Genomic DNA, 22,022 nt, shown 5'->3' with positions numbered 1-22,022 from the left:
CATTAAAACGTGAGGAGAATAAAAAAAGAAGACCTTTTGTTGTGATTTTGATACATTTCAAAGCACAACAGAAAACAAAACAACGCACGGCCAACGTTACCTCTCAAACTCCCTTGTTTTTGTGCATTCCTGTGTTCCTTTGCTGATGACAATCAGGAAGTCCTGCGTCAACACGAAGGGCACGCGCTCCCTCTTGTACCCAAACTTCTTCTTCTTATGATCGAGGAAATGGCCAAAGTCTATGTGAAAAAGCTGTGAAATGTGTGGGGGAAAAAAAGAGAAGAATGAATGATGCTTAAAGGAACAACATTCATCCACTAGATGTCACACTTTTATAACAGCCCTGTTTCATTAAGGCTTGCAATTTCCCCTTCACCTTTTGATTGATTGATTGAAATATTTATTAACAGTTTGTAGAATTACAGTACATTTCAAGGACAAACTCAATACAAAGACTGATAACTGTGAGTGGACGACCCAATTAAGCATTACACTTGTTTACAACAGGGTCCACATTGTTCTATTCATCAAAACATTTAGAGACATACAAATAGACACTTCTATGTAGCTAAAGAACAGAACAGGAATTCATCATATAGGAAGCAAAAAGGGAAAAGATACATATACAGTGAGGGGAAATGGGGGGGGGGGGGGATTCAGATTTTACAGAGGCCGGTTTCGAATTGCAGCCATCCGTAGGTGCCCTTTGAGAGCGGTTTTGAAGGAGTCAAGGGATTCACATGTCTTAATGACTGTTGGTAGGGCGTTCCACATTTTGGTGGCATAGGAGCGAAAATAATTTAGACCCTTGTTTGTGCCGAATCTGGGTTGTACATGGTTAGTTGCACTCCCTCTGGTGTTGTGGGTGTGGACTTCGTTTACATTAAGGAAGTATTTAGACAGGTACATGGGTATCTTGGTGGTGTATCGAATCTTGTGGACCAGACCCATTGCAAGATGCTGTACTCTGTCGTCGACCCTAAGCCATCCCAGCCTGTCAAAGTGGGCAGGGGTGAGGTGGGTTCGGGGGGTGAGGCCAAGTAGGAGCCTGACCAGTTTGTTTTGGGAGGTCTGGAGCCTTGTTTTAAGGGCCTTTGAGGTGCTGTGGTACCAAGAGGTGGATGCATAGTCAAAGAAACCTTGTACGAGGGCTCCTGTTAAGGTCTTCAAGGTGTTTTTATTGACCAGTGAGGAGATCCTGTAAAGGAATCTTGTTCTTTGATTGACTTTTTTGATTACGTTGGTGGCCATTTTATCACCGGAAAGATTGGCCTCCATAGGATGGAACCTAGGTAGGTAATTTGATCTTTTCGTGTGATAATATTGTCACCCACTCTAACCAAGAAGCCATCTGCCTTGCTGAGATTACTATTTGACCCGAAGAGAATGGATTCAGTTTTTCCCAGGTGTAAGGATAGTTTGTTATCAGCGAGCCAGGTGCATATATATATGCCAGTCATGTTTGGGTATATTTAGGTTATTTGACATGTCTGCACCAGCATACAGCACCATCTTGTGTAAAACACAAGTCACAGTCCTACAGAATATGGAACGTGCCGCCATCACAAAATCCCATGCTGATCCGCTTCCCGTTTGTGTTTCTCAGTGAAGCAGGCTCTTTCCAGACGATAATCGTCTTTTTCTTGGCTGAGCACCCAAGGCTCTTCTTCGTGATCAATGGTCATGTGGCTTTTTGCTCATTTGATCCTCCCGGCTGTGTCTGAAAACCCCTTCATTTGCGTCCTGACAATGAATCGTGACCACAGTCATCATATGTGCATGTTTACCGTTGGTTCAGACAGGGCTATTTGTGCTAATAACGCAGATGACACGATGTTAGAGCACAGCAATCGTCAATAAATGATCCGTGTGAGCGCTCTGTGACTGTGTACAATGGACATGACATCCAAAGCGCTCATGAAATGATTCCTGTGGACACGGCCCCTTAGGCAGCAATCATGTGACACATGGATTAAAGCTAAATAAAATCTCACGACTGGAACAATTTGTATACGGCCAAGTCCTATCATGCGATTTGTGAAACGGTGTGAATGAAGCACTGCACACTAGCACCGTTTCCTACATAATTAACACAATATGTAACATTATGACGTTTTAGTAATGTTGTTCCTGCTGTACATACTGCCAACTAGGTGAGGAAACCACAGATTGAGGCTTTAACCGTTGCTTTTATGAAATATCCCAGACCAATACGATTTTATGGAAAATGCTTCTAAACATATGGCTAGTTTGGCCACGTCAAATGCTGTAATATATTGTTTTAACCCATTCTGACCGGGCACCCGTTTTGGTGTCGGCATAATGTCGTGCTTTAGCTATTGGAAAATAGCAGATCTACAAGCTCATATCGCGCCACCGAGTGGCGCGATACGAGCTTGTAGGTCTGCTATTTTTTGAAAAATCGAAGAACGACTAACATTTGTTTTATCTGATCTCAGGTCAGAATGGGTTAATAATGAAACTGTCAGGATGTAATAGACATTTTTTAAATCTGATCTCAGGTCAGAATGGGTTAAAGGCCCATCTACGAGAACTTGTAGAGCGACTATTTTCGTTGTGTAACATGCTGGCTCCTATGGAATCCAAAAGACTGAAATCAGTCGTGGCGACTGAGAACTTGAATCAATGTGTGTTATCTGCAACTTTAGTCTAAATCAGGCTTAATACTCAACAATGGGAAATGTCAAAACAAAGAATGTGGATCAAAGTTGTAAACATTACCTGGCCGTCATCTTTCACCATGATGTTGCTGTTGTGCCTGTCTCCTATGCCCAAGATAAAGGTGGCTACACAGTAGCCTGCGCATGACCTCGTAAACAGATCTATGGCTTGGTCGTACCTGGATAAACGTCAAAGAATATATCACCCACAACAACTGGTAGAAAGTTACCAAGCACATTTACTCAATTAGTGTTTAACCCATTCTGAACGGGCACCCATTTTGGTGTCAGCATCATGTTATGCTTTAGCTATTTAAAAATAGCAGATCTACAAGCTCATATCGCGCCACCGAGTGGCGCGATACGAGCTTGTAGGTCTGCTATTTTTGAAAAATCGAAGAACGACTGACATTTTTCAGAATCTGATCTCAGGTCAGAATGGGTTCATCAGACCAGTGTGTGTCCAGTGGAAACCTGGTATGAATCTGATCTCAGGTCAGAATGGGTTAATAGTCTAATACAGGCTAACAATCATATGGCTACATTTGAATGATTTATGAGGCTTTCCTCGTAGTATTTAAACCGATTTCTCCCTGGATGAAAATAATGCTCAAGTGAACACTTTGCCGTATGGATTTCAAACTGCAATGCGGTGTAGTTCCACTCAGTCAATTGCAACCCAACACATTTATTTGGCTGCATTTAGAATGCAATGTCGAGTCGATGACTTATAGCTTTTGCTATATATATATTGTGTGGCTCACACAGGCTGCCTTCTTGTGTAGCCCCATAGTACTGTGAGTTTTTCTTTTGTACTGTACATATTACGATTTCTTTGAGCTTTTAAGTATCTGCAATGCTGATCGGAATACTGCCTCGGGCAGTATATATTTTGAATTATTCTTATTCTAGTTTCATCTTAGTTTTAGTTTTTCTTTGGTTGTGGTAGCTTCTTGCATGAGCAGTGACAAGTTTGACAACTAGAACCTTCTTGATTAATACTCACATCTCTCCTCTGTTCTTGTCCTTCAGCCACTGGTGCAACGTGTGGCTGTTGAACTGCAGCGCCCCCTTCAGTCCACCCTTGCACTGGATCTGCATGATGGTGTGGGAGTTCCGCACCACCTCGATCAGACCCACGCAGTCCCCGATGGACATGCAGCCGTACGGAAGCATCCTGGAGGCGTGTGTGTGAGAGAGAGAGAGAGAGGGGGGGGGGGGGGGGGGGGTGTAACGAGAAGGACAGGAAAAGAAAAGTCATTAAAAGGGGTATATGGGGTGTGTTGGCAGTGTGTAACACCGTAGGAGACAACTATGCAAGTTAGAATTGCTTGATATGTGTGTGTGAACTGTGCAGGAGTTGGTCTGTGCTTCTGGCACACGCCTATATGACAATAAAACATTCATGTCACTACTGTCAGCTGCATTTAACCCATTCTGACCTGAGATCAGATTCATACGAGTTTTCCACTGGACAGTGGACACACACTGGTCTGATTAACCCATTCTGACCTGAGATCAGATTCTAAAAATGTCAGTCGTTCTTCGATTTTTCAAAAAATAGCAGACCTACAAGCTCGTATCGCGCCACTCGGTGGCGCGATATGAGCTTGTAGATCTGCTATTTTTAAATAGCTAAAGCATAACATGATGCCAACACCAAAATGGGTGCCCGGTCAGAATGGGTTAAGCATTTATGTCAAAATGTCTCCTGTGGGGGGGGGGGGTGCCTGGTAACTCAGCCAATTAATGCACAGAACATAATCGTCTCAGTCGGGTGGAAACCTCATATGCCCAAAACCGTTAACTTTTCACGATTCAAATAAAACTAATTGCAAAAGTAGACAAGTGTAAAACGTGTCGCTTCGCGCCATGAGCTTATGGATCTGCTACTTTTGTGTGACGCTGTAGTATATTCTAAAGTAGGGCATTAATTTAAGTGATACAAAAAGTTAGAATATAGAGATGAGAGGTTTCTACCCGATAGAAACTACATACAAGGTTTTCACCAGACGGTGATAATATGCACCTAGTAACTAAGTAAGCAAGAAACCAAGGGCAGGGCCTTTGCTTTCTTGACGTTCTACACTGATCCGACGTTAAGCATAAAATAAAATAAAAGTCTCCTGTGACAGAAGGTCTGTTGTAAACATAATCAAACTGCAATCATTGTGCTACAACTGCCTCCAGTCCCTCCAGGTGTTACATATTCTGAGCGCGTGACCTACATAACACTCTACAACACACACGTCTCTGGACAACGTCACGTAGGTTCTCAAACCTTTTCATGTCAAGGACCCCCAAGTTGATATATAAATTTGGCCACGGACCCTCTCATTTGAAAATGTTTTGTGCCAGGGACACCCACACTTGAAAAGTGAAACGCCCTTCTGGGAGTCACTGGTACAAACATTTTGTGCCAGTGGCACAAACACACATTTTCAGATGGGGGTTTGCTCAACTTCGCTGCCAAATATCTATCAATTTGAAGGGGGGGTCCTTGGACATGGAAGAAGTTAGAGAACTACCGGTACTGACTTACATAAGCCTCTTCACATGCCTCTCTCTCTCTCTCTCTCTAGGAGCTATGTGGACTGCAGAGGACGATGGATGTTTAATGAATAGCAGAACTGCTTATTAATGCGCACAGGGGTTATGAGGTCCATTCACTATTCATGTCAGTGTGTGAAGAGGAGGCAGCAGCAGGTACCTGAGATCAAGCCCCTGGTTCTGCCAGATGTTCTCCATGATCCTAATGATCTGCAGCGTCAGCATGTCCTGCCTCAGATCTGGAGGAGGGACGGAGAGACAGATGAAAGGAGAGACGAGAGAGAGAGATAGGGAGGGGAGAGGGAGAGAATGAGAGAAAAAAAGAGAGAGGTCATGTTCAGTTAACCCATTCTGACCTGAGATCAGATTCATACGAGGTTTCCACTGGACACACACTGGTCTGATTAACCCATTCTGACCTGAGATCAGATTATAGAAATGTCAGTCGCTCTTCGATTTTTCAAAAATAGCAGACCTACAAGCTCGTATCGCGCCACTCGGTGGCGCGATATGAGCTTGTAGATCTGCTGTTTTTCAATAGCTAAAGCATAACATGATGCCAACACCAAAATGGGTGCCCGTTCAGAATGGGTTAAGTCTCAGATGATAAGCAGCTCTTTGATCAGGTGTGTGATGCATTATAAACGTCCTCAGTTGGGTCATCATGTATGGATTATGGAACGGCAGAATCCCCGAGTAGCTCCAGTTAGAATGCAGTGTCGATAACGGGTTGAGGAACCGTGTGCAAAAGTGTAGATATCGTTGATGTCGGGCAGAAATTCATCTCCATATTTTAACAGGGTTTTTTTTCCCCCGTAAACGAATGCCCCACGTGGTGATCATACTACAGTGTCACACAAAAGCATCAGAAGTAGCACATCTGCAACTTCTGATGCTTTTGAATCCTGAAAAGTAGCAGTTTTGTTCCAACCGACAGAGAGACGAGATATATTAGAACGCATGTCGTCAAACAACCGAATGTCTGTTAAATATTGGATATGAGGTATGAGGCCAGGCATGACACCTTAACCCATTCTGACCGGGCACCCATTTTGGTGTTGGCATCATGTTATGCTTTATCTATTGAAAAATATCAGATCTACAAGCTCATATCGCGCCACCGAGTGGCGCGATACGAGCTTGTAGGTCTGCTATTTTTGAAAAAAATCCAAGAACGACTGACATTTTTAGAATCTGATCTCAGGTCAGAATGGGTTCATCAGACCAGTGTGTGTCCGGCGGAAACCTCGTATGAATCTGATCTCAGGTCAGAATGGGTTAATGACAGGAGACAGGATAATTTGAACTGTTCACAGACACAAACATTGTTCATCTCGTATGGTTCCATTGTTATATGCTGGTGGTTATATACCTATATCTACTATACCTTCGACAGGCAGCCTATGTAGACATTTTTAACCCATTCTGACCTGAGATCAGATTCATACGAGGTTTCCACATGGACACACACTGGTCTGATGAACCCATTCTGACATGAGATCAGATTCTAAAAATGTCAGTCGTTCTTCGATTTTTTTCAAAAATAGCAGACCTACAAGCTCGTATCGCGCCACTCGGTGGCGCGATATGAGCTTGTAGATCTGCTATTTTTCAATAGCTAAAGCACGACATGATGCTGACACCAAAATGGGTGCCCGGTCAGAATGGGTTAAAGCACAGCTCAAGACCTACTTCTACACTCTTGCTTTTAGTTGATCTTTTCAATTCCTTGTTATTCATGTCCTCACTGTATTGCATTACTGCTATTATTTAAATGTTTTATGCCTTGCTTTTATTTTCATTTGTTCGCCATTGCTCTGTAAAGCACTTTGAGCTGCATTTCATGGCATGAAAGGTGCTATACAAATAAAGTTTTATTATTATTATTATATGAACCACTTTCACCCTGGCGTCACAAAGCAAAATGTTTCTAAAATAGTGAAAATAGCAGGTTTCCACGTTCACTGGTGTGTGTGAGAGACCGAGCTGCTCACCATCTCCGTTTTTGAAGATGATCTCGTTGCTTTGAAAGAGTAGCTCGGACATCATGTCCGGGTTCTCCCAGTTGAGCCACAGTGGCCGCTTGGCCGACGACATCATCCTGCATTCCTCCAGGCTGGAAAACCAAACCATGCAATGTGGTGAGGGAGTTGGGGCAGAAAAAAAAGGTTGTCGCACAAAACGAAAGGGAGTCGCACAAATAAATCCTTTGAAAGAAAACTGAAAAAGCCCTGACAGGATCAATGATGGGATCTGTATCGATGACTAAAATGCGCCTCCAACTAAATGGAATTTTATTCAAAAGATTGACTGAAACTAAATAAAAAAATTTCTGTCAAAAAGCGACACTGCTTCAGACATATCAAAGGACATTTTGCACATTCATGTCTCATAAGGTTGGATCATAAATCCTTTTACAATTATTCATGTTTTTGTGCTAGAACTTACATATATATAGCACACTATTTTATTTATTAGATCTCATTCGAGACAAGTACATGATTAAACGGGAGGGGAACATTTTCGATGACGTCCCACTGTTACGCAACATCGAATGTTGCGCAACAGGCGCTCCCAGGCTGTGGAGCGATGCGATTCGGTTTTGATATCAATAACCTCCGTCTTTTTGATAAAACTTCGTCCTGGGTGCTGGGTGTTACTAATTGAAAGGACGGTGAACTTCGTCCTGGGCGATCGGGGTGTTAATCACCGCAGAAGTGCTTGAAGGTTGCGAAGTGCATGGTTAGTATTTCCAAAGGTTATTACTGTTCTTCTTCCTGGTCTACAGCATCTATATGTGGGGAAAGCTTTCGCTGAAAATAGCAAATCGACAAGCTCACAAGTTGTCACACAGTCACCACAATAACAGAAAATACACTAGTATAGAGCCCTGAGGGACTCGTATAGCCATACTGTATATGGTTTAAAAAGAAACTGCCATTCAAAGCAGAAGGTTATAGGCATCATCTGAGCGGGCAAACACATAATGTTGTGGTTAACCACATACACCCTAACATCCAGAAAACGGTCATCTACGAGCTTATAGATCTGCTATTTTTGTGGAAGAGATCGGGTTTGTTGAGGGAGACATAATTAAGTGGTTAAACGTATGGGGTTTACGAAGTGTGTGGCTTGTTGTACCGAAGGTTTCCCAGCTGGTGGGCAGGATTCAGGGGGGAGGTGAAGCTCTGCAGTGCATCCATGTAGTCGGGTCTTTTCATCTGCTCCACCAGGAACTTCATCTGGACCTGAGAGACCACAGCACAGCACAGCTCATCAGTTTTAGCCTGGCTAATAGGCCAGACGCGAATCAGTCGTTGGCAAAACAAAATTGCCTGCCGGCGGATTACGACAGTGTGATATTAGTCTGGATTATTAGCCAGGCTACATCAGTTACTGGTCCACAAATGGCACACTGGGAGGATATATATCGTTGCTGTCAGGCAGAAACCCCTTATCTCCATATTCCTTTCTTTTGTTTTCTACTTGATCATACTGCAGCATCCCACAAAAGCATCAAAAGTAGCAGATCCACAAGCTCAAAACGCTGCCCAAAGCGACACCTTTTCGAAGTTGTAGATCTGCTACTTTTGCCGTTTTTTTAATTTGAATGCTGAAAAGTAACGGTTTCCACCCGACAGAGACGATATGCAGTTGTTGTCGCTGAACATTGACATTGGCAGCTCTAAATAAACCTTTTATCTGACGTACTTGACATTGGCTCGAGTAGGGATTTCCGCACAGTACGAGATTGTGCACTGCTTACAATAATGTGTACAAAAACAGCTTCAAGTCGTCTGAGGGAGTTCCAAGGGCTCCCCAGCAAAATGCGTTATTATAATGTTTGAACCACTTTCGCTCCATTTCATACACCAGGCAGCCATTTCAAAATAGCTCATGAAGCATTGTAGCTTGCATTGGAGCTTGTACTGTACATAAGCCAATAAAAATTTAAATAAACATTTTATTTCAGGTGGGGGTGACATTTAAATGTTTTGTGACGGGTGGTGGTGGTGGTGGTGTGGTGTGTCAACCTTGTGGGCCTCGTCCTTCTTCTCCTGCTTGAGCAGGTCGGTGAGGTTGATGAGCTTCTCCATGGCCTCCACCTGTCTGCTCAGGTGCTTCAGGTACATGCCACACGCCCGGCAGTACGACTCCAGCAGCAGGCCGAAGCGCTGGCTCACAGTCTTGTTGTGCATCTCAGACCTGCATGGAACAATTCAGTCAAATTCTAATCGATTGATTGGAGTTGGAGAATCGATTTTGATAAAAATTAAATAGAAAAATAATTCACACCCGTGTGAAGCTCTTATCGTTCTACATAATTATGACGTAACATATCGATTTGCTCAGACACATATGACGTAAATTCTCCATTCATTGTCAATGGTATTTAATGATTGTGTTAGGACAATAATCTACACTATAGCTGAATATAGGAGGGGCTAGCGACCCTCAAATAATTTTGTAGAAGAAATAGCAGACCTACAAGCTCACAATGCGCTGTGCAATGCAATCACAATGTCACCGTTGTGAGCTGGTAGATCAGCCATTCTTTGCTCATTTTGTGCAACACCGTGGGGTTTAAGTGGTTTAATCAGACTAATAGATTAACCACATTCAAGTCATTTCGCTCATGTATAAAAGATAAGAAAATATTGATTTGATAAATTGAAAAAGTCAATCAATGGCATAATCGTTAAGAAAAGAATCAAAAAGGCCTAGAGGGAGGCACGGAGGAGAGAGTGTTTACGTCCTCACAACACACCTCACAAAAACACTGAGGTCAGCGTTTTCCACAGAGCAATGACACTTCCAACGGGCTCAACCGGACCCGAAACTAGATTGTCGGATGACATTCACACGAGCCGACCTTTTCAACATGAACATAAACAACTCGTATGGCTGCTTACGCAGCTACGGAATGTGACATTGACTCACTTTAAATGCCAGAAGAAGAAGTGTCCTATCCGCTGGTTGGTCAAAGCCTTCTTCAGCAGAAAGCGTGCTAGCGGGTTATCCAGATACTGCTCGTACTTCAGGACCTGGGTTACAGGCAACAAAGGATGTGCTGTAAAATGCTGTGCTCACATGCAACACACTGAAGCCAATGAGGGACAAATCGGCATGCGTCTGTGCGACATACTTGAAATGCCATTAGCGGTAGGGCTGCACACAACACAATGTCTAGCACAATACTTGCATTTTGGAAACAAAATCTTTTATTGCACCAATTAGTTCTCTCAATTCATAGTGAATAGCCAACTAATCAGCACCAAGTCAAAACGACAAATAATGTAACTACTATTCATATATACAAAAATATATGCCAAGTTGTGCATCCCTTATTAAATGGACAAGCTTTGTATCATTAATATTTAATCTCAGCTGTTTTTAAGCTCTCCGTTGTGTGGCTTACTTGCTTTAACCCATTTAAAGCCTTCTAAATCCTAATATAAGTTCTGAAATTTTTTAATACATTTTGCTATATCCCATTCTGACCGGGCACCCATTTTGGTGTTGGCATCATGTTATGCTTTATCTATTGAAAAATAGCAGATCTACAAGCTCATATCGCGCCACCGAGTGGCGCGATACGAGCTTGTAGGTCTGCCATTTTTGAAAAATCAAAGAACGACTGACATTTTTAGAATCTGATCTCAGGTCAGAATGGGTTCATCAGACCAGTGTGTGTCCAGTGGAAAACCCTGTATGAATCTGATCTCAGGTCAGAATGGGATATACATCTAAAAGAGCACAGATGCTTTCCCGGATTGAAATGCACAGTATAACAACGTAGTAACACTATAGGCTTTCAAGGGTCAAAATGGGTTAATGAAGGCCATGTTGTAAATGGTGCAACCTGTCCCACACCTGAACCAGCTGAATGAGGAACTGTGAGAGTCTGTCGTCCGTTAGGTATTTGTCAAGGCACTTCACAGCAAACTCTCTGATCATGGGGTCGGGGAAGTTACAATCCAGCAGCTCCATGGCGAGCTCTGGCTTAATGGCAGGCCAGTCCTTCAGAAGGCAGTACATCTGGACATAAAACAAAACGCACCTGGTTAGAATGAACAGAATGACTAGGATTGTATATTAACCCTATATACAATACGGTATGTAACCGCAAACAGCAAACATAGCAGCTCTAAAAGCGCACAACCGTCAGGACTCTCCTTTAGAATCTATTAGAAAGTGTTTACTAATAAAGTGTTATCAGAGTGGTATCAAGGTAATGTAAAGTCATGTCTAACACAGGGAGGTGTCTTCAGTGTTTGTCAGGCCCAGGAACCCTTAGCTGAGAGAGAGATGAAGCAGGACCCCCACTACATATTGGATTCATGATAAATGTGTGTTTTCAGACATTTAACTGCGTAAACCATCAATACTGGCTCTGTACTTGGTCTGCTTCCCTCTACACCAAAAATAGCACATCTGCTATTTCCGACTAATGTTCCCCTCAGAATAGGGATGTGAGGGTTCAAGTGGTTAATATAAAAATTCTAAAATAAAGTCCCTATATCACACAAAGAGTTGGCAGCCCCCCTGCAATACCTCTGAGGACCACCTAGGGGTCCCCGGCCCCCTGTTGAAGACCCCTGGTCTGACATGAACTCTAAGGAGCAGTGCCATACAACAATGTAACTGTGTCAGCAGCAGAAACGTGAGACGCCCCACCTGTGCAACCTCATCTCTGGAGTTCCATTTCACCGCCAGGAGGATCTTGGGAAGAATCTCTGGTATATTGACACAGTAGTGTCTGAAATAAGACATGAAGAGATTGAATAGTTGATGGAAAATACAAACATCCACATGAAAGCATGTCTGCACAATTTCACTTTGTATATATTATTTGGATGAGCAATTGTAAGTTAAAACAGTTTGGTCAGCCTATAACAGAGGAGCTTAAAAGTGTTACAACACTGATATTCAATACTCTGTGTGTCCCATGAATGATGGCAATTCACCAATGTACCTCCATGTTTTATCTTTATTTACTGAAATCAAACTTCAACCCATTCTGGGCGGGAAGCCCTTTTGGTGTTCTAAACCTTCTTGGGGTTCTGTACTGTATTAAAAATGTATTTATTTTTTATGCCGCTATATAAATATTTGAAGTTTTTCAGAAAACCTTTTAGAAGGCGTTTTTAGAATCGGCCTCAGTCCAAAATGGGTAAACACAAGTTAAACCGTAGTAGTAGCAACAGAGAGCAAAGAGATAATTTTTAACAAATTGTTTTCCAATACATTGTTCAAAGACGTGATGAAAATCAGAATAGTTTCCATATTTATAATGACCTTTTAATGCATGTATTTAACCCATTCTGACCGGGCACCCATTTTGGTGTTAGCATCATGTTATGCTTTATCTATTGAAAAATAGCAGATCTACAAGCTCGTATCGCGCCACTCGGTGGCGCGATACGAGCTTGTAGGTCTGCTATTTTTTTTTAAATTGAAGAACGACTGACATTTTTAGAATCTGATCTCAGGTCAGAATGGGTTAATCAGACCAGTGTGTGTCCAGTGGAAACCTCGTATGAATCTGATCTCAGGTCAGAATGGGTTAAATTGTCATAGAGAAATCGATGTAGTTCTCAACTTTCAACAAGCAGACAGCCATACTGTACCTGTGTCTCCATAGGAAGTCTTTCTCCTGCTCTGTGATTTCAGACAGAGGGTCTCTGTTACAAATCAGACGGAGCTGTTCATTGTCACTGTCCGTCAGAGGGTTGTCACGCGCCAATCTGTTACTCTGGAAGAATAACACCACAACAAATGAATCATCTTTGCCAATATTATAATTAGATCATAGTTTCATGTGGGTTGCTATTCAATTCAATTCAATTTTATTATAGTGTCAAATCACAACAAGTTGTCTCAAGACACTTTACAACCAACAAAGTTCCACCCAGAGCAAGCAATATTAGACACAATGTTGTTTAGGTGCTAGGTTTGATGTTTACCTGGTGTCCTAGTTTCTTTGCACTGTTTACTTAAAATATACCATCGGTGGAATAAGGAGACATGAAATATACTCTAAGACGCTCTGGATAAAAGTGTCTGCTAAAATGCCAAAATTGTAATGAATTATCTTTAAAAGGTATGCTCACACACATGCATATGTGTGCGTACGCAGACCACACACACCTTATGTTATGATGAAAACGCAAACACCCAAAACACACACACACACGTTTGCTAGGCCTTACCAAACCGGTGTGGCTGTAATTGAAGCCCAGCTCCCTGGAGATGTTCCAGTTTGCGTGATCTTCGATGGTCGCCATGTCAGGGAACTTGACAGGACAGCTGAAGAAGTCGAACTCTAGCTCCAGACAGGGCGTTTCCTGGATGTTTGAAAGGAAATTTAAGAAAATAACTTATTGACCCCAAGACGGAAATTCAGTCTCCAGAGGCAGCACAGCAGTTACAGTTACAGGGCAAGAAAAGCACTGTAGGACAGGTACAGGCTAACGGAGGAACACCATCAATAATGAAAAATAGTATACAACAGTAGACACCCTCAACAAAACATGCATTATGCAGGACAAACGAAATACCGGTAACCAAACCGAGGTCCTTAAAATTAAAGTTTGAGAACCCCAAAATAATGGCACATTAAGTACATGGCACAGAGGGCCATGTACTGTATCAGTGAATAATTTATAAGTGTGTGAGAACAAGCTTAGCTGGAGGCTAATGAGGTGACTCTCAGAAATGTGAAACTTTGTGGCTTCCCACTGTGGTCTATGTTATGGCTTTTTTTCCCACTACAAAGGGTAACCAAGAACCTTCCATAAGCAGAAACGTTCCAGGTATATCACATTAGTGGATCAGGAGGAAGAGAGTGGCCGGAAGGTTTCTGGTTACGGTAGATCCCGGGCTCCCACTCTGTTACTCGAAGTGTCCTTGAGCAAGAAGACACTGAACCCCTAATTGCTCCTGAAGAGCAGGTTGGTGTCTTGCATGATTTCCTCTGCCGTCTTGTGTGTGAATGTAATGCACATTGTAAAGCGCTTTGCATAAAAGGTGCTGTATAAATGAACCATTTTATATAAAACTAATAAGTAGTAATAGTAGTAGTAAGTAGGTCAGACAGGCTTATTGTCGGTATCAGCCAGAGCACGGGAGAACATCCCTGTTTCGCAGTGCGCTAGACCCGTGGGAGATGGATTGCTGTGGTTGAGCGCAACACCTATCATCAGCTCCCAGTATACTTACCGCACGACTTGCCACACCCAAGCCGTGCTACTCATTCGCTGAGTTGGCGATGCCCGTGATCGAAACCCGTGACCTTGTGGTCAAGAGGTGAGTGCTCTAAGACTGAGCTAAACGAATAACAGATGTACAAGCTCACAACATGGCGCGTCGTGTGCTCTTAGATCTGAAGCTCATCTGCGACCCAGCCACATCGTATGGAAACCCCCAGAACCTAAGAATTATGTTTTATTACACCGTTCGCTTAATTTATGTAGTGCTAAAGAGCCATTAGACCAGTAGTTCTCAAACTGTTTTGTGCCAAGGACCCCCAAATTGATATATATTTAGCCGCTCAGCCCTATCTGAGAAGGCTTTGTGAGAAAGCAGAAGAGAAGATTTTAAAGCACTTTTTCAAAAATGTAAAAAGAAAAAAGAAAAAAAGAAATAGCAGACCCCGGACCTCACTTTGAGAACCACTGGAAAACTTGTTCTCGGAGGTTGTTCATAACTGTTCTGCTGTTTCAGCTACTGTATGTTAACTGTTCATATCATTTTGCTAATCGATTTTAATGTCAACCTCTGTGCATGCGTGCGTGCTTACATCCACAATCTATTGTCAACTTGTCTGGTTGTAGGGCTGTCACGATCTTGAAATTGCATTACAAAATGTGTTTGTCTTTGGGCTTCTTAAACAAACATTATAAAACATATAACTTCAATAGAAGTGACTGCCAATGACTGGTAGAACCAATAATCGTATGAGAAGGTTATCAGGTAAGTTTGTTTTAATGTGGTCATCTGCTCTACAATCTCACAACAAATAGCATAGCTTGTAGGTCTGCCATTTCCACCCATTTTGACAATGTTTGAAATTGTATGAACATTTCTCAACAGCTGAATTGACACTCATGAATGGAAAACAACAACCAGGGGGGTCTGAGAACACCTCTGACCTTGTTGGGGTTGGAGCCTGTGACGCCGATGGGGTTGAGCAGGTCTTCCAGGCCATGGGGGACGGGCCACAGGTTCAGAGCCATCTTCCCCGACACCAGCGTGTGTGTGTAGTCAAACAGGTTGATGTTGCCCCAGGCCAGCGGACAATGCTCCTGGAAGGGACACACACCAATGACACATATGATGAAAATGATGAAAAAAAAAGCACATAGGGCTGTCAACGATTGAAATGAACAATTTAATTGTGTTGCTTTTAGACTTTGTAAACAAAAGAGTTGCATGGGGCAGATATGACAAAAGACTGAAATGCAAAGAAATGACTGACAATGCCCGATACCAATTGCCAAAATAAATAATGCTTTACAAGGGAGGCTCTCCTCACATCTGCTGGTTCATTAGCCTACTCTTTATAGCGATGCTGCACTTTTGTAGAATCGGGGTTGTATACAGTTTGATGTTAGTGCAAATACTGTCTAGCGTCTTTATCTCAAAATCTCACTCTGCACATAAATGCACAAAGTGGAGTCTGTTAACATGCTAAACTGAGTCCTGCTACAGAACTTAATTTGGGGGAAGTGAAATTGCTGTATTCATGTTATATTATGCTTGTCTGCAGTTTTCTAGGACAACAAAAATCAACAGTGCGTTTCTATTACCATAGAAACACATTCACCACACTCAGTAGGCAAAGTAGGTGGACAAAACATACCAGTACCTTCTATTGAATAGTCACAATGATAGAGAGCAAGGAAGATATATAGAGAGAGGGTTCTCTGAACCGAGCTGCAAGGACATTCAATCGTGTTCATTGACCTATACAGTACTTTAGATTGTGTGAATGGTGAAGAAAGGGAGGTTGCTTCCCAGCCCATGGGACAAAAGAAAACACTTCACTTATTTATTTTTTGACAAACCCCAGGCCGGCAATAGGGCAAACCTTGGTGTCCAGTTTACCCCTGATAGAGCCGCTTGTCTGGTCTCACCTCTTTTGCTCCTTTCCTGCCCTTCACAGAGCAGATGGAGAGGCAGAGGCGGGCTGCACAGGGGATGTCTGGAATGTACATGTCGTAGTTCAGCCACTCGTTCCACCTGCCAACACAAAGACACAATATCACACCTGAGAGACGGTCATGACGATGGCGGAGGCTTAACCCATTCTGACCTGAGATCAGATTCATACGAGGTTTCCGCCGGACACACACTGGTCTGATGAACCCATTCTGACCTGAGATCAGATTCTAGAAATGTCAGTCGCTCTTCGATTTTTCAAAAATAGCAGACCTACAAGCTCGTATCGCGCCACTCGGTGGCGCGATATGAGCTTGTAGATCTGCTATTTTTAAATAGCTAAAGCACGACATGATGCTAACACCAAAATGGGTGCCCGTTCAGAATGGGTGCCCGTTCAGAATGGGTTAAAGACAGAGTTGTTCTACAGATACCATTATCGAAAAAGCGCCGAATAGTGCGAAATGCTGGCATCGGTATCAGCCTGTCTATGCCATTCCAGTACCATGCAATTAATCGCATGATATTTATTTTTAAAATAGTAATTAAAAGAAAATACAAAATAAAATAAAATAGTATTTTTTGTAATTCTTCACTTGTTGTAATGCTACCGTTTCATCCTCTTAACTAACATGGAGCTGCAATCCAACTATTATTAACAGAATATGTATTTATTCCTAGAACAGAATGGTCCTCAAACATTTTTATTTCATAACCATAACGCTGAGAATGTACAAATGTTACCTAATGGACCAGGGTCCATTTTGTTTCACCTGTGAGGGTTCAATTTGAAACCCACTCAAAGAACACTGAGGGACGCACTTTGAGAACCACTGTCCTTGATTATTTTTTTAATTACACGTCGTATCGGATAAGTACTCGATATCGACAAATAACCGGTAATAATCGGTTATAGAAAAAGAATTGTATCGGTGAACCTCTAGTTAAAGACATAAATGAGGCTGGGCTCAACGGCAACATACCTGGGGTTGGAGCAAGGCACGCGCTGAGTGTTAACGTTGTCACACAGCTGCTCCCCACCGTGGTAAATCCCTGTCCTGACGTAGATCTGAAAGCCAACCACAAGGACAAGGACATTTCAGTTTGATGGAATCCAATTCTGATACTCCACACAAAACACTTTATATTCTAATGTTTTGTTTTTTTAGAACACATTTCATAATACTAAGAAGAGGAAAATTGGTTTATGAGTGACATCTGTATGAACCATCTGTTTTGCTAAGTTAAACCAGAAGACAAGACATTGATTCCCTCTGTGCGGAATTCCATGAACCAGAAGGAAACAAAAGATTCATTGTAGAAATTCAACCGTATTGACGTTTTCTGATAATTACGTTCAGTGCAACGTTCAGTACAATTGATAGCAGAAACCAAGTCAGTAATCAGTATTACTAGGTTTCACTTCTCAAATCCCAGTCCCATATAGCAGTGGTTCTCAAACTTTCAAGGACCCCCAAATTGATGTGCATTTTAACGTGGACCCCCATATGAAAATGTCCCAGGGACCCCGAGAATACTTTTTTTTAAGATTATTCAAAATTCTGTATTTTTCCAAAATTCTCAAAAATAGCAGATGTACAAGCTCGCAGCGTGGCATGAAGTGGCGTGCTGTGAGCTTATACATCTGTTATAATAAAAATGAATAGCCAACATATAAATGGATAAAGCGCTTAAAACGATTGTGATGCTATATTAACTACTATTTTCTTTCTTCATCCCCCCCCCAAACTACTATTGCTGGGGGGATTTAAACTGTCATTGTGTGTCCAGAACCAGTGACAAACTGGATGTGCGCAACACACTGTTTTGAACTATTTGTAAGCCGTACCTTGTCGATGTCTCTGATGTTGACGTTGACGTAGGTGGCACACAGTATCCGGATCCGGAGCGTTCCGTTGATAGTCCACAGTGACTTGGTGGCCGTCTCGCCGTTCATGTAGGGCGTGGCGGTGGAGATGCGTCGGGCGTAGGACGGCATGGTGAAGGTGTCCATGGGCAGCTGGGAGTACAGGCTGTCTTTTGCCATGAGCATCAGGTTAGGCATCCGGCCCAGCATGATGCAACTACGCACGTACTGTTGGAGGGGGGTGGGGGTGGACGACAAATACGATGAACGACACTAGGACTATCTTTTAAGCAAGCAACGAATGCCAAGCACACCTCAGATGCCCAAGTACTTTGTAACAGTGGGCAGAGAGGCCATCTTGTAAACAGAAGATCTTCCTGGTCCCTTTATCAAAGTGCCCCTGAGGTAGTCCCCTAAGGTGGACCTGAAACTGAAAATTCCCTGCAGGGTCAATAAAAGGTCTAGCTTGGGGGCACCAATTGCCTACTGTGGTAAACTTAAACTAAACTAAATTACTGCCAGAGTAAATAAAGAGAGTGAATCTCTCTCTCTCCGATTCCATTTCCAAGTTTATTGTGAAATTGGCTGTTGGGAGTATCACAGTTGCAAGTACCATCATCTTTGGCACTGAGGTGAAGCAGAACTATAACTGCATTTTGTATTAATGCTGTGAGTATATCGTATATGTGAGCCGTATATCACAGGCTTGCATCAGCGCATTTTCACCGGGATGTCGAATTAAAATGCAATCTCGTGTCATAAATGTCAGGCTGCTTTCTGCAATTAGGTTGAGTGGATGACGTTAAGGCTGAGATCTCTCTGGAGAATAGGATTATATTACCTTGTACTGACTCAGGGGGTACTTCTCCAGCAGATACTCGTCACAGCCACACACTTTGAGGATGTACTTTCCCTGGTACTCCTGCACGCACATCTTGAGCTGCTCATGGGACAGCAGCATGCTGCGCGTCTTCTTCCTGATGGCCTCGGCGATCACCTGCTCCGGCACGCAGTCGTGGTTGATCTTCAGGGTGTATTTCTGTTTGTCGTTGCTAGGCGACACGATCACCCAGATCACCACGATGATTTGTCCTGCGGAGAGACAAATATATGTACTGTACGTCAAATATATTGTCTCCGTCGGGTGGAAACCTCATATGTAAATCCAAAACAGTTACTTTTCAAGATTCGTGAACATCTAAAGTAGCAGATCTCCATGCTCCGCTTCGTGCCATGTTTCGAGCTTGTAGAAATGCTACTTTTGTTACTTGTGTGATGCTGTAGCATGATCAAGTAGGGCGTTAATTTACAAAACAAAACACAAAAAGTTGGAATTTGGATAAGAGGTTTCTGCCCGACAGCAACGATATGTAAGAAAAGACTAAGAAGGGAGAGGAATGAAGAGAGGAAGAGGCAGAAGGGGAGGGAGAGAGGAGGAGGTTGTGTGTAATGTCAGACCAGAGCGCTGGATACTGAAACTTGATCGATATTGTCAAACTCAATAACCCCAGCAATGGCAGGCAAGCTGATAACCCAGTCGGTGCCAAATTTTGCACGCACACTCCCTGGATGCCAATGATGAACCTCTGCCCCGAATTTTCCACAACAGCCTGTTATAGCGCCACCAAGAGGACGACTTTTGAAAAACACCTTTTTTTTATATTACTCCTCCAGATTCTGTCCAAAAATCCCGCAAAACGTTACACCCTATCTCTATAGTCATGTGTTCAAGACGGATCTGTCCGATATTTCATATTCCATCCTAATTGGCCAACATTGGCTTTCAAAGTTTGCAGGATTGGCCCGTTTTGAACAAAAAGCCTCAAATCATGAATTCAGCGTGCAATTTATGAGATTTCACAGACTTTCCTACTAGGCTGAGGAATATATCCCACCCTTTTCACATTGACCCGTTATAGCGCCACCAACAGATGGATTATTGCAAAACACTTTTTTGGAACAAAATGCCTCAAATCATCCAATTGCCATCCAAGGCGTAAGAAGAAATGCCAAACTTTTCACATTGGCCTATTATAGCGCCACAAGGAGGCCACAACCTGACCTGCCCTGGTGGAGACCTGTGCCCCGAGTGGCATTTTATCTAGTTTGTAATCTTATTTCTGCAGAAGTACACATGTACACAAATAAATCCTGTTGGGTAACAAGACGACAGCCTGTATGCAGTCAGAGAGTCTTCCCCCACACAAGTAGCAATAGCTGGGGAAAGATCATGTGAATCATGAGAATTTCCCCTTAGGGACATCCCCAGTACCGTTGAAAGCCAAGGCCTGTCAGTGCCCCAACTCAATGTCAAGGGCCTCACCACCAGAAAAACCACGAAATAATCTAATGTCTAAGTAATCTAATGTTTCGTTTTCATTTAACTTTAATTTGTATTGTTGTTTGTCCTGCACCTCAGCACTTGGATGTGACAGTGTGCACTATCCTTCCTATATCATTTATATTTAACCATTGTGTAAGCCCTACACTGTATATCATTACTGTCAGTCAGAAAACCTCTTATCTCCATATTTTAACTTTTAACTTCATAGTGCGTCACTTCTTCTAGTGCTTGTAGCAATTTCTTTTATATAGTGAAAATGTGTGGAAATCTGGGTTTTTTTTAAAGCGAACATTTGTACTCAATCTTTGCTGCTTGGGGTTCCTGAAACTACATTTTGACTGAGATGGTGATGTCCGCGATTAGCAACATACGTTTTTCTTTCTTCATAAAAAGGTCAAATACCTTTAATCGTTTTATGAAGGGAAAAAAACGTATTCAGTGATTTCACTTAATTCAAAAATCACATATTTTTTTGTTTTGTTACGATAATCCTCCCTACTATAGTGTGCCGACCATATAAGGAGTTCCTCCCTGTCCCCATTTAACCCCTGGGGGTAAAAAAAAAACCTTATGTTTCGTTTTTGGCTAGGTGGCACAGCCTTCATCCAATCAGGATAAAGAGGGACCTTCCGCTAATCATGATCGAGCGGGGGCGGGTCTTGGTGTATGTGCTGTTGGCCTGTCGCGTGTCACCCCACTGTAGTGCATGGCATGCATGTGTACATCTTGTTACCGGGGCAGACAGGGGGGTTTTCCAAAATCACCCAAATCACTGAATGCTCCATTAAGATTTAGATTACATTTTTAGAATCTTACCCTTGTCCAGCTTGTTGAAGATGTGCTTGGGCAGCTCCACTCCAGACTCCACGTTGGGGGGGTACACATACAAGGCTCTGCTGTGGGGTCCGTTAGTGTCTCGGAGGTCCACAGCGTCTTTGCAAACGTTCAGGATGTTCCTCCTGAAGTCCTGCACCTCAGAGTCTTTCACCAGATCAAACTCGCATATGGGCATCCCGATGGCAAACCCTGTGGGATGACAGGAGAGAGCAGCATTAATGTCAAGTCAATAACAACATTAGGCCAAGCAAAATAAATGATTGGCCTCCGGTTGGCTGTCATTTTTGGGCTGAGTCTGTAGGGAATTTATTTTATTATATATATTATATATTGTTTTTTTCCTCTACGGCAATGATGGATAGGCTTCTTTTTTAATAACTTCAATATTTGCCCGAGTATAGCTAGCTAGTGCTACAGGCTAAAAGACAAAAAACATAGCTAACATTAGCTAGCTAGCTCACACACACTACACAGTAGAGCTCTTCATGGATTAAAAAGAATGGTTCCGAAATCAAAAATAAATCTGTGACATTCCGAGAGACCCGACCCAGCCAGGCAGACATACATGTGGACAGACAAA

General features: G+C 42.7%; 1 protein-coding gene across 1 annotated transcript in view; it reads right to left on the bottom strand.

Moving 5' to 3' along the window:
- LOC310870131 (phosphatidylinositol 4,5-bisphosphate 3-kinase catalytic subunit alpha isoform) overlaps positions 1 to 22,022 on the bottom strand; it is a 33,715-nt gene that overhangs the window by 7,696 nt on the left and 3,997 nt on the right. Inside the window, exons 3-20 of the mRNA XM_083781201.1 lie at positions 21,422 to 21,631; positions 19,103 to 19,353; positions 18,244 to 18,489; positions 17,378 to 17,463; positions 16,370 to 16,475; positions 15,386 to 15,538; positions 13,445 to 13,579; positions 12,863 to 12,987; positions 11,910 to 11,991; positions 11,106 to 11,270; positions 10,173 to 10,276; positions 9,266 to 9,437; positions 8,373 to 8,479; positions 7,226 to 7,347; positions 5,392 to 5,470; positions 3,688 to 3,858; positions 2,743 to 2,860; positions 101 to 252 (exon numbers count right to left, since the gene is read on the bottom strand). Of these exons, the coding sequence (XP_083637327.1) occupies positions 101 to 252; positions 2,743 to 2,860; positions 3,688 to 3,858; positions 5,392 to 5,470; positions 7,226 to 7,347; positions 8,373 to 8,479; positions 9,266 to 9,437; positions 10,173 to 10,276; positions 11,106 to 11,270; positions 11,910 to 11,991; positions 12,863 to 12,987; positions 13,445 to 13,579; positions 15,386 to 15,538; positions 16,370 to 16,475; positions 17,378 to 17,463; positions 18,244 to 18,489; positions 19,103 to 19,353; positions 21,422 to 21,631 (2,584 nt within the window). The remainder of the gene's footprint in view (positions 1 to 100; positions 253 to 2,742; positions 2,861 to 3,687; positions 3,859 to 5,391; positions 5,471 to 7,225; positions 7,348 to 8,372; positions 8,480 to 9,265; positions 9,438 to 10,172; positions 10,277 to 11,105; positions 11,271 to 11,909; positions 11,992 to 12,862; positions 12,988 to 13,444; positions 13,580 to 15,385; positions 15,539 to 16,369; positions 16,476 to 17,377; positions 17,464 to 18,243; positions 18,490 to 19,102; positions 19,354 to 21,421; positions 21,632 to 22,022) is intronic.

The sequence above is a fragment of the Protomyctophum parallelum genome, assembly GCF_964188405.1.
Source record: "Protomyctophum parallelum genome assembly, chromosome: 14".
Taxonomy (NCBI): Eukaryota; Metazoa; Chordata; class Actinopteri; order Myctophiformes; family Myctophidae; genus Protomyctophum; species Protomyctophum parallelum.
The sequence above is the reverse complement of the archived record's forward strand: the minus strand, read 5'-3'. Positions and strand labels throughout refer to the sequence as shown.